Consider the following 13,680-nt stretch of genomic DNA (forward strand, 5'->3'; position numbering starts at 1 on the left):
AAAATATATATTAACTAAAAAAATAAATATATTTAGAAAATGTTTTGTGAAAAATTAGTTATAAAAATTACGAAAAAATTAAATAAAATACAAAAAATAATAATTCTCTAAACAAAAAATTAATAAAACACAATTTTAGTATTTAAAAAAATATGTTCGTGGGCTGTGGTTGCGTATGCGTGTTGACAATATGTATACGCCCTGGAGAACTGGAATAAAAATTATCTGCAAAATTGAAAAAAAATCTCTGAAAGTCTTAGAAATCCCACAAAAATTTTAAAAGAAATTTCATAAAAAATATCAAAAAGACCATAACAGACAATTTGTGGCCTTTGAACCTTTGAACAAACCTTAAACAAGTTTTATTTAATTTTTGAATTGCATTTTTGAAAAAACATAATTTTTGTTTATTTTATAAAAGTATAATGTTGGCTCTTTCAAATTATCTACGAACATTTCAGTCTCCTGAGCCCTGTGGCGTATAAGTTGTAGCAACACTTATACGCTCCCTGAGTTCTTCAACTAGATAATAGAATACACAAAAGAAAAATACCTTGAAAATCTTTTAACTTCCGATATTTTCTAAAAAGGACATTTATCTGCAATTGAAGGAACCAAAGATTATCCTTCCTATCTCTCCCTAATTGAGATCTTTAATTTCCTTTTTATCTATTTCTTTCCACATAACAAAAACATCTTCCAAGATATATGACATATAATCTGTTTCCTTTCTTTATCCTTTTAGAAATATATAATCATAATAATAACATATGGCCACTAAACATGTGTGTGTGCGTTAGCATGAGTGTCTGTATGTGACAAATTTGCTTTGGGGCGAAATTCTTTGAAACTTCTTTGTTATGCAAAACTATTTTGCCCTCCGTCCGTCCCCTCCCCATGCAAAAGAAATGACAGAAGTGAGAGATTCTTAACATGTTCTATGCATGCATGGAGCTGCAACATTTTCTTAGGGTGCATTGGGGGAGAAAAACTAACATAACTACTTCCTTTGCATTCGCATTTTTCTGCTACAAAGGAATTCAAAAAGCTGTAACATCTTTTGGTCACACACACACAGAGGAATAACTGTTTTACCATTAGGCAAAAGAAGGGAGAGTAAATTCTCTGTGTCCAAGAATTTTAATTTAAATTCTGATATATTTTTCCTGAAGATATTTTAAAGAGCCAAATAATTTCAATTTTAAAGCCTGACATATTTTTCTTCCCTAAAAAGATTTTGAAGGGTTAAAGAAAGGAGAGAAGATTTTTTATAATTTTTCTCAAGAACTTTCGGAGAAACCTACAAATCGTTTTCTTTTCGTAAATTTAATTTCACTTTGATTTCTTTCCAAAACTTCTGTCTCATTTAACCGCAACAATTTTTTAATTAACTCTCTTACGGCAATCAAATAAAACACAAAATAAAATAAACAAATTGTAATTGCTAAAACTATTTCCTCTTTTGCGTGGCGTTCTCTAATTGTCCTTTTTGAAATGGATTTTATTTTATTCTGTAGTCTGTATCCTTTGTATCCCTTTTAGCATCCTTCAATTCTGCTGCCATTTTGTATTATCGCACATAATTTAGTTAATTTCTATCACCACAAAGCTGCTTAAGTTTTAAAATCCAACCAAAACCGATCCCCGACCTCCACCAACCACCCTGTCCACAATTGTTAAAAGTTCGCATGCTGGCTGGCATGGTGATGGCTGAATGAAATCTCATTATTGACATTAGCCGAAGTGATGTGAGGAAGTAGTAGCAGCAGAAAATTTATAATTTTTCGAAATTAAATTTCCGCAGACCATAACGGAAAATATGTGCGTTGTGACAGAAATTATACGTCCTAATGTTCTTAAAAAACGTGTTCTATAATTTTTCTTTTTCTTTGTTACAAAATTGGAATTTTCAGCTCTGTTCGATTATCCGTTTTATTTTCAGCCTCCACATTTTTTTTAATTTCATCACAAAGACTTATACGTTTGATTAACACCCATAGGCACCATGGTCCATTATTTAAATAACTTCACAGTAGCGCATACGTTTTGTCAATGCTCATACGCAGCATAGTCCGTAAAATAATCTGCAAAATCCACTTTCTGGCGATGTTTTCCAAAGATTTGCGAAGGAAATGTAATTTCAACACAATTCTCCAACAAAATCTACTTCTGTTGCCAGATGTTTATGTATAAATTTGAGGATGTTTTAATGTAAATATACGTTTATTATCTTCGTCTATTTAAAAAAAAATCGCGTCTTCAAAAATATTTGAAAATCACACCCTTGGAGGTTCTCAAAAAAAAAAATCTGCTCGTTTCGTATTTAGCTTAAAATCCCAACACTTTTAAGTACTTAGGTTTATTTATTAAATCCCATATTTTGTTCTGCTCCGTTAAAAGTTTTACGGCGTATACGTTTTCTCAACACTCATACGCAGCATGGTCTGCAATAAAAATAACCTGGAAATACACTTTCTGACGAAATTTTTCAAATGTAATTTGGAGGTTCACAAAAAAATCTGCTCGTTTCGTATTAACCTTAAAATTTCAACTATTTTAATTACTTAGGTTTATTTATTAAAACCCATATGTTGTTCTGCTCGGCTAAATGTTCTATAGCGTATACGTTTTCTCAACACTCATACGCAGCATGGTCTGCAATAAAAATAACCTAGAAATACACTTTCCGACGAAATTTTTCAAATGTAATACCAAAATATATCTACAAAAAAACTGACAGTTTCTTCTGTTCGGCTATATTTTCTATCCTTTCAGGATAGATCCAATATATGTTTTTTTATATTTAATCACAATGGCGTATACGTTTTGTCAGCACTCATACGCAGTATGGTTTGTTGAAATTCACTTTCTGGCGATATTTTTCTTAAAAACCATCCCCTCAAAAAATGTAAAAATATTCTCCGAATATTTTTCTAAATTGCGTTTAGGTCCTCCAAATGTATACACAAAATTGCACGCTTTACGTCCTTCAAAAAATTTTAATTTGTAATCTTGTTAAAAGAACTATTTCACTATCCATATAAAAATAAATAAAAATTGGCTTTGGCATAGGGTTTTTAATTGGCGTATGAGTAACGACAGTACTTATACGCTCCCCGTATTATATTGGCGTATAAGTTACGGCACTACGTATACGCTCCCGGTATTAAAATGCTGGCTAATCGTTTCTTCCTCTCTTAATTTTCAGCAAATTACTCAATTCTTTTCATTTATTTTCTACAGGTCCTTTCCATATTTTAAACACCGAACTTCAAATAATGTTAACATATTTTTCCTAGCACATTTTCTTCTACTTTGTAACAAAAAAAGGGAGATCAGAAAAAAATGTTAATAGAAAAAATACTCCACAAATTATCCTCATAATTGCTCGAACATGTTCCAAAGAAAAGTGGATATTTTGTTGCGAATTTTTCACTGACCACCTCTCTCTTTCTCTCACTTTCTTTTTGCTATTTTAGGGTTTAGCATTTAACAGCTAGATTATTATAAAAGTAGCTTGTAGCCAAAAAATACCAAAAATAAAGCTGGTCAAGTGTGGCAAGCTGCTGCTACTAATACCACAACAGAAAATAATACAGAAACAAAAAATTAAATTGCTTCTAGTTTAGTGTTTAATTGGCAATTTAATTAAAAAACAGGAGGCGAACACTATAAAAGGGGTGGCCTGCCTGCCAGCCTTTAACAAAAGAGGAACAAGTTGCGGAAAAACCAAAAATTTATTTCTCTACACAATTTTGCACATTCAGAATTTTTTTTTTCATTTTGTTCATGTTGTTATTAGTCTATGAAAAATGTGTAACGGAATAGAGTAGCTTTTTGAGGTAAGTTTTTTGTTTTCAACACAAGGAGAAACATAATAGAAAACTTTTCTTAGTTATACACCAGCATATCTATTTATGTCCGTAATGATAGGGTTGTTGGAACTTTTACTTACTTGGGTTTTTATTTTTTTATTTTGCAAGGCAATATATACATTCTACACTACCATACACACACACATTCCAACTAACTGGGCCACACCATTATAATTTGTTTCCATATTTCTCTTAACTGTAATTATAGCTTGTCCTCTTGCTTCCGTTGTAGCTCTTTTGAAAGAAAGAAAGTGTGCTTAATGACGCATGACGTTCGCATACACGTGCAGCAGCACAAGCACCCATTAGAATACACAATGTAAAACGGTTTCTAAGATAGTTGGCGTATACACGCTCACGCCAGACCATGCCTCTATGACAAAGTCTTAAATGTATATATTTCAATATAAAAAAAATCCCTGCACATATACATATATATTTTTGTCCGGACACATTATGAGTAGCGTGTTGCATATATCATACGCAGGTTTCTTCGAGGTTTCTTTGATATGCATTCGGGCAATAAATTATAAAAAAGGTCCTTAAAGAAAATTTTTATTTTAGTAAAGAAGGCTTGTGATTTATTTTAAGGCATTAGGGAAGGAAGTTTGTCATTATTTTATGTATTTAGATTCTGTCAGGATGTCAATTAAGTAACAAACTTTTGGTTTGCACCATAAATTGCCTATTATTTGAGTGGTGTAAACCTCAAAAGTCATAATTCATTTTCTAAGGTACCCCATGGCGTATACATGGTGTCAGTAATCATACGCACCATTTCACTCTAGGGGAAAATGTTTTGAAATCGAGTTAAAAAATAAAATTAGGTTAATTAATAGAGGAATATAATTTTTTCTCTACAATAGAAACGATTTTAATCTATTCCAGAAAGACACGGAAGTTTTGAATTTAAATTTATGTGGACCGTGAAGTTGTTTATAAATCTAATAAAATATATATTCAATTCTCAAGCTTCTGAGGCTGTGAAAAATCCGATTATTTAATATTTGTATTCTATTAATAATCTCCGAGGCGTCGATATGGTTTTTATATTTGATCACGATGTCGTATACGTTTTGTCAACACTCATACGCAGCATGGTCTTTTGAAAAATAGCCTTGAAATTCACTTTCTGGCGATATTTGTCAAAGGTATGGAAGGAAATGTAATGCCGAAAATTAATGTTCCAAAATATCTAATTCTCTTGCCAGATGTGAACGTTAATTTTTGAGGGAATGTGTCCCTGAGAAAGACTTCTCCTTATCTGAGAACGAATTCTCTCCGTCTGCATAAATTTCAAGCCAGAAAAGTGATCTGTGGTGTGTGTGTGAAGGAAATGTAATCCCAAAATATATCTACGCGAAGCTGAAAATTCCTTCTGTTCGGTTATATGTTCAATTCTTTTTAGGTTAGATCCATTATATGGTTTTTATATTTGATCATGAAGTCATATACATTTTGTCAACACTCATACGCAGCATGGTCTGTTGAAAAATAGCCTAGAAATTCACTTTCTGGCGATATTTTTCAAAGGTATTGAAGGAAATGTAATGCCGAAAATTAATGTTCCCAGATACTTAGTTCTCTTGCCAGAACATTTATTTTTGAACGGATGTGTCTCTGAGAAAGACTTCTCCCTATCTGAGAAGGAATTCTCCCTGTCTGGATAAATTTCAAGGTAAAAAAGTGAATTTCTTTACAAAAAAAACCGATTCGTCAACCAGAGGACTGCTCCTTTGATTTTTTCTGAAGATTAATAACTACTTTCAAGATTGTATGCAATAATTCCAATCGAAGTCACTTTAGCTCTAATGTGTCGTTAGTTTAGGCCAATATAGCACCAATAGGAACTTCTTCTATACACGCCACAATCATGGCATAGTGAATTGTCGCCTCGCGACCATATGAACGCCCTGAGGCTCTGAAATAAAAAAATAATTTTACTACGTATACGTTCTGACACTACTTATACGCCCTAGTGTCCTGGAATAAATACAACAATTATTTTGAAAATATTTTCAAAAAGATATTTGTAAAAATTCTATCTTATTTTCCCAACAAAATATTTAAAAAGTCCGTACTAAAAATCCTTATTTTTGAGTAGTTTTTGTTTTAGTTGTCCATAAAAAATTATATTAATAATATTCTGAGCAATTTATTTAGGTCCTCGAGATATATTATTAAAAGTCCTTAAAAATTAAAAAAAAAATCTATTTTCTTATCAGTGTCCATATTAAAATAAGCAACCATTAGTTAATACATTGCATAAGGGCCCAATTGACGTATGAGTTACATCGGTACTTATACGCTGCCTGTATACGTGGTGACAGTAATTATACGATCTAGAGTCCGGGAAATAAATAATCGCCGTCTCTCCGATGGCTTGCAACAGTTTATTTCGGATGACAATGTTATCTATAATCGCCACAATCGTGGAGGTTTGGTAGCTTCCACAGTCGAGGATATGAATATGAATGGCACTGGAATTGTTACCGCTGCCCACTCGTCGGGTGGAAGAGTGGCCCTTGGAGGCAGAGGTTATCTGCCCTCAGTGTACGCTTTTAATAACTAAATACCCATGCTTCAATTTATGTTGCGTATACGTTGTGTCAACACTCATACGCACCCCATGCACCTGTTACAATCTTGTCATGTGCGAATATCTTCGATAAACGCCGACATTATTGATTTTACTTACATATTCCATATAAATCAAATACCTGAGATATCTAGAAGCTCAAAATCTCGGAATTTACAACCCTTTCTCTACAGAAACCCTCCATTCATTTACCCACCTATCTGCTGCAATATTTTGAGGCCTTGTTTTGATTTAATCTTTTGTGGCATTACTTGAATATAGCCTCAGGCATATAGTTAGCTCGCAAATAACACCCTCATTCTCCTCCTTCCCCGCCCTTTTTAGGTATTAAACTAGATGTTACGGAGGTAGTGTTAGTAAACACTTACCTGTAATTAAACAAGTGGTCGTCGGTTGTTTTTCGGTACTTATGTTGGCATCATTAGTTTCTAGTAGGCGAGAGTGTGTATGTGTGTGTGTGTTGTTGCTGTTGTAATTGTAATTATTGTAAAGAGTGTAATTTTCTACTTAAAAATCCTGTTGAAAATTAAATGAAAAGAAATGTTGTGGTACTGGGTGTGTGAATGGCTGGGCGGCCCTTCACAAAAATATTCCGCACATATGTGGGGATGTGTGTGTGTGCGAAAGCAAGGTGAAGTGTTTTAGTAACCGCTTAATTAACCCATTTTCTCGTCTCTCTCCTTCTCTTTCATTACAGCCAAATACGTGAAGGAATTATACGTTGCATTTTAGCCACCGATATGGCCCGTCACAATGAGATCTTGACCCAATTTAAGGAGGTTACACCGGTCTTTGATTATTCCAATAGGGCTCACATAAATTTGGTAAGTAGTTTGCCAAAAAATCGAAAAAGTATATTTATTTATTTTTCCCCTCTCCCTCCCTAGCTTTGTATGATTCTCATAAAAGTCGCCGACATCTCCAATGAGGCCCGACCCATGGATGTGGCCGAACCCTGGCTGGATCGTTTGCTACAAGAATTCTTTGCCCAGAGTGCAGCTGAAAAAACCGAAGGTCTGCCGGTAACGCCCTTTATGGATCCCGACAAGGTTAGCAAACCGGGTTCCCAGGTGCGTTTTATTGGTCTAGTCCTGTTGCCGTTGTTCGAAGCCTTGGGTGAGCTGGTGCCAGAAGTTGTGGATATGATTATAGTTCCTGTACGCGTAGCATTGGATTACTACAAGTAAACAATTTTATTTTAAATTAAAAACAAAAAAATTAATAATTTTCCCGACCACTTCCAGGCGTTTAAATGATGCTCAAAACAAATCTCGTAAATCCCTGGCCGATAGCATTTCAGCTGCCGCCTCAGAGAATACAAGCGGTGGCTCAGATGCCAATGCGGCCTCAACAAGCACGGCTGGTGGTTCGACCGGCGGTGGCACCGGTGGGGCTGGCGGTAGTAATACCGGTGCTACGAGCAGTGGGGCCGGCAACTCTGGCGGCAGTATTTCACCCCAAATGCCACGCTCCCAGTCGGGCATTAGTGTGAAGTCCCGCCGGAGTATACCCTCCCAAAAGTCAGCCTCACGCACCTCTGTCGATGAGCCGGGCGGCATGCCAGCCGAATTACATGATCTACCGGAGGGCAGTGAAAGTGGTGACTCCGAAACGGCCACAGAGGTTGATGTAAGCCAAGCAAATACCTCTCCCTTAAATACCCTTCTCTTTAACTCCCTTTCATTCGTTGCAGGTTGCTGAGAAAACCTCCAAATTCAAGGTGGACACCGAAGGCACCAGCAATCGCTCCAAATCCTCACATTCCGCCTCGCGGAAATCGTCACGCGAAAAACGCCCCTCCATGATTGGTGAAATGTGCAGCAGCGGCAGTGGCCAGCGCATCCGCAACTCCTATGGCAACATCCATGGCTATCACTCCAATCGCAGTCACTTTAGCTCTAATCGTGCCGTTAGTTTAGACCAATATAGCACCAATAATCGTCGCCTCTCCGATGGCCTGCAACAGGTCATCTCGGATAGCAATGTATTCTATAATCGCCACAATCGTGGCAGTTTGGAAGCTTCCACAGTTAATTGTCGCCTCGTCGAGGACATGAATATGAATGCCACTGGAATTGTGACCGTAGCCCAGTCGTCGGGTGGAAGAGTGGCCGGAGGTTATCTGCAATCCAATACTTCCCCAATTGTGCCAAATACAGAAGGTGTCACTTCCATAAACGGTTCTTCGCTACAGACGCCTGCTGCGGGACCCAATGCTACCAATACCACTGCCTCTAACATGCAACAGCAACAACAACAGCAGAATATCATGTGCATTAATACCTTCTCCAATGGAAACATATCGCCCACCCAGCAGCTACAGCATCAACAGTTACAGCAGCAGCACCAACAACAGCCACCGCGTCAACATTGTTGTGCTGCAGCAGCAGCGGCCGCCGCTGCGGCTGCCAACAGTGCTCAAAATGGCTTGACTACCAGTACGACCAGCGAAACTCCTGCCGCCTCCAAACACTCCTGGAAGGCCCGCCTCAAACAATTCTCCGATTACTTTAGCTTCTCGTTCGATAAGAGCTCCAAGCGCTTTAACAGCACCCGCAGCAGCCCCTGTTCGGTGCGCAACAACAATGGCACCCAGACGGGCGGGCAAGATGCGGGCGCCACCTATATTGATCCGCTGACCGGCAAGCCCACCACCATGTGTTGTACCATCTCGAATAGCCTGCAATCGCCGGGTCTGCGACAGAAACACATTTCCCACCAACACGACTTAATGTCGGCCGGACGCCATCGGGCCTATAGCCTTGATGTACCCTGCAATCGCAGTAATCCACGTTACAGCAGTAGTAGCGGAGGCGGTGGCGACAGCAGTCGCAAATCATCCCGCCACGATGGCACCGTCACCGGCGAGGAGAACAACAGCAACAATACGCTTCACAGCAGCAGCGGTGGAGGCAGTGATATGCCCACCTGCATGCCGCCACCCATACGCATTGGCAGTGTCGATGCCAGCGATACAATACTCATTACCACTGGTGTCCTGCCAAATGCAACGTCGGCCACATTGACACCCGCCACCCTGGGCGAACCGCCCGAGCCAAGCCTGAGCATTGACTTGGGCCTACAGAGTCAATCATCATCGGCGGAGCCACCGAAAATATGACAACGTGGTAGCTCAGAGACGACCACCAACTCCTCGAATGGAGCCTTTGCTGCACTGCTGCAGCAGCAACAACAACTCGATGGTCAGCAGCGGGCAGCGGTAAGTGCGGCCACAGCGGCCGTGCAAACGTCCAGCTGCAATGTATCATCCTCCATGTCGATGACAGTGTGGTCGGCTCTGGGCCAGCGGTTGAGTGCTTTGGTATGCCATTGTTGTGAGCGGAAATTGCCAGAGCCGGAAAATGTGTAGAGAAATGAAGGCAGGCAGAACAGAAGATTCAGATGATGATAAAAAATAACAATTGAATAGGCAACTAAAGGAAAACAAACAACAACAAAAATAATAGTTAAATCATTATAGCAAGAAGAAGAAGCACAGCATCAAGAAGAATCATGAAAAAACATTATATGTCAAAAAACCAATACAAAGAAGATCATTCATGTTCATTGATTTTCAGATTTAGAAGAAGAAAAAATGCAATACAAAAAAACCTCCCCACCTCTCTCTCCCTGCTAGAAAAATACTACATATACAATAACCTCCAAATTTCTCCACCCATTTTCAAACCGTTTAGACGATTTTTATTTTATAGTTTTAAATAGAGATAAACAAACCTATACATATTTTGTAGATAATCTTTATGTTGTATGTGTGTAAAGTGTGAAGAAATATTTCAATTTGTGTGTAAAAAATGCAAACTTTATTTTTGAAAAAAGTATAAAAATAAATTTTAAACAATTGTCAACTGACCTAGGACCTACATTAAGGACCTTTATTTATGTGCCAGGCAACAAGATTTCATTTTCAAAATCATAGAAAATTATTCGGTAATGTGGCCCTCAGTTTCCAACAAAATTTATGAAAAATAATTCTCTAGGTAACAACGAACACATGTCAAGTATCTTCAATAAGGGCTCTATAAGGACTCTCTGAGGACCTTTTCTGTAAAAAAGAAAATTAGCCTTTAAAATTAGAAAAACATATTTTGAAAAGGGATCATTTCTATGGACATCGGAAATAAGGGTGTATAAAAAATGCCCCTCCGTCAAGAAGTTCTCTAGGTGATCCCCTCAGATGTTTTTTATTTAAAGATTATTTTTTTTAAATTAAAGAATTTTTAAAATAAAAAAATTTTAAAAATTTCTATGCAAATCCTATCCATAGATTACATGGGATTATATAAATGGGTCCTACTTAGCATCTGATATAGTCTATCGGGATTTTTTCTTAATTTTAAAAGATAATCTCTTATGCGTATTGTGTGAGCTCCGCCTAAGAAAATCAACGGATTTTATGTAGTAGTATCATCTCGATATCTTACCATATAAGAGATCTTCAATTGGAAGACTTGTAGTTAATCCACAATAGATCACCAAATATTCGATAATCTTATAAGAAGTTCGGTTCATTTTCTTGAAGAAGATCGGCTATGTGATGATAAATTTATTCTCTGATTCAACTGTGGATCACATCAGAAGGACTTCAAATTTTTTCTATAGAAGAAGACACATACCAGAGAGAAACTCTTCGGAGGGATCTAAGAATTTTTTGATACATAAAGATGCCTTTTAAGACCTCATGATAGAAACAGAATCACCGATGTATTTGTGGATTTTTTCTATAGAAAAATACACCTCAGAGAGACCGGAGAAGTTGTTTCTATAAAAAATACACATTTAGATGTACCTGAGGAAATTGTTTCTATAGACAAAGACCTGCGATTTTTTTCTATAGAAAAATACAGAATAGAAAAAATGAGGATTCTTTTCCTATAAAAAACATCTTAGAAATTCCTGAGGATTTTTTTCCTATCAAAGAAGACACCTCAGTGGAATTTGATGATCAGAGGGATCTGAGGAATTTTGTGTATAGAAAAAACACTTCAAAGGGACCTGAGGATTTTTTTCCTATAGGAAGAGACCTATGTGGGACCTGAATATTTTTTTAAAGCAACTTGGAGGCGTCTGTGGATTTGTTCCTCAGAGGTATCTGAGGAATTTTTTTTATAGAAAAATACTGAGGACCTCAAGATTTTTTTCCGGAGGGACCTGATGATTTATTTCTATAGAAAACAACATCTCAAAGTAATCTGATTCATTTTCTTCTATAGAAAAACACCTCAGTGGGATCAAAGATTTTTTGTTTATAGAGAAATGCAATTCAAAGGAACCTGAATATGGATTTTTTTCCTATAGGAAGAGACCTCTGTGGGACCTGAGTATTTTTTCTATTGAAAAAGACAACCTGGAGGCGTCTGTGGATTTGTTCCTATAGGAAAAGACACCTAAGACGTATCTGAGGAATTTTTTTTATAGAAAAATACTGAGGACCTCAAGATTTTTTTCCGGAGGAAACTAGGAATTTTTTCTATAGAAAAAACACCGATGAATATTTTTCTATAGAAAAAGGTCCCTGAGGCTATACATAAGGACCTCTGAGATACATAAGGATTTTTTTGCTATTGAAATACACTTCTCAGAGGTATCTGACATTTTTTTGTAAGAAAGGAAAAATTTTTATATAGAAAAATAATATTTCGGAGATTGCTGAGTATTTTTTCAATATAATAATACACCTCAGAGTTATCTGAAGATTTTTTTTCTACAGAAAAATATAATTCAGAGGGTTCTGATAATTTTTTTCTACAGAAACATACGAGAAATGAGAAATGTTTTTTCTATAGAAAAGACACCATACAAGAATATGATACATTTTTTCTATAGAAAAATACATGAGGGACCTGGGAATTTTTTTTATAGTGAGACACCTTTTAGGGGTTTTTAATTCTAAGATCCTCTAAGATAATTAAAATATGGGCTGATGGACGGGACAGAAGAATGATCCCGTTGTAAAAATTTCAAATAGTTTTTAATAATTGTATAAAAATTTGTTGAAATATTTTTTTTTTTAAATTATAACTAATTAAATTGTGTAAAAATAAAATAAAGATTTACAATTCAATATCTTTGCACAAACCACAACAACATAAATAAGTAAAATTATTTAGTCCGGTAAATAAATTAAAGGTCAGTTAAAGGATTTTTTATTTTTCTTTCCAAAAATTGTATTTTATTTCATTGCATTTTATTTTTAAACCTTTAAAAAATTTACAAACCCAATCCCCAACTACAAACCCCATTTTTTGTTACATTTCTTTATGCTACAATTCATTGTAACATTTTTACAGTTAAGCACAAAAGTATTTGTCATAGGTATAAAGAAAATAAATCAACACAAAATAATAGTAAAGGACAAAAAAAAACAAAAAATAATACTGAAGTAATAATCATCGATATTGTTCTTAGAATTTATTATCATTATTATTATATAACATACCAATTACATACATATATATATACCATACAAAAATTACATATATACATATATGCATATTATATATATATAATTTTTTTGTTGAAAATAATATTTAAAAATTAAGGTAAATAAATATTATTATAAAAAAGATACATAACTATTTGTTCATGTCTATATATATATATATATATATAAATACATACTCTATCAATCACACACAAAAACCAGAACAACAACAAACTGCAGTATAACAATAATAATAAAAAACCGAACATCACAAACATGAAAAACTTATTTTCTTTGTTTTATTTTTTATTTAAAATTTTAAACTATTTTTCAGAAAGGAGAACTTCTTAAAAGGAGGAGGATTCCATATTTATAGAAAATTTAAAAAAATATATGGATCTTTTCAAATGACCTCTAAGTAGGCTATTATTCGTAGGGACTTCTGTATATAGGTAGACAATTTTCAAATTTTTTTGATTTAAAAAATACTTCTGTGATACCACCTGAGAAAATTGGCGGATCATATGTAGTAGTATCATTCCGATGTTATAGAAGACCTTCAAGGGGAAAATATTCTACTTAGTCATAAATGAACTAAGTAGGCCTTCCAGAAGACCACATATATTATGAAGAAGTATTGTTCGCTTTGAGTAAAAAAATTTTAATTTTTTTTCGGTATTGAATAAAAAATAACTATATTCAGAAAGAAGATCTTCTTAAAGGGGGATTTGTTAGAGGATTCTATATTTATAGAAAATTTAGAA

The 13,680-nt window shown here is 35.3% G+C and overlaps 1 protein-coding gene across 1 annotated transcript in view; it reads left to right on the forward strand.

Moving 5' to 3' along the window:
* LOC133336544 (high affinity cGMP-specific 3',5'-cyclic phosphodiesterase 9A) overlaps positions 1-9,707 on the forward strand; it is an 87,155-nt gene extending 77,448 nt beyond the window's left edge. Inside the window, exons 5-8 of the mRNA XM_061544827.1 lie at positions 7,172-7,298; positions 7,362-7,657; positions 7,719-8,103; positions 8,168-9,707. Of these exons, the coding sequence (XP_061400811.1) occupies positions 7,172-7,298; positions 7,362-7,657; positions 7,719-8,103; positions 8,168-9,595 (2,236 nt within the window). The 3' untranslated portion in view covers positions 9,596-9,707. The remainder of the gene's footprint in view (positions 1-7,171; positions 7,299-7,361; positions 7,658-7,718; positions 8,104-8,167) is intronic.
* Positions 9,708-13,680: the final 3,973 nt, after the last annotated feature.

This window comes from Musca vetustissima, unplaced genomic scaffold (assembly GCF_032173495.1).
Source record: "Musca vetustissima isolate MV318-11 ecotype Yass unplaced genomic scaffold, APGP_CSIRO_Mvet_v1 utg1129, whole genome shotgun sequence".
NCBI lineage: Eukaryota > Metazoa > Arthropoda > Insecta > Diptera > Muscidae > Musca > Musca vetustissima.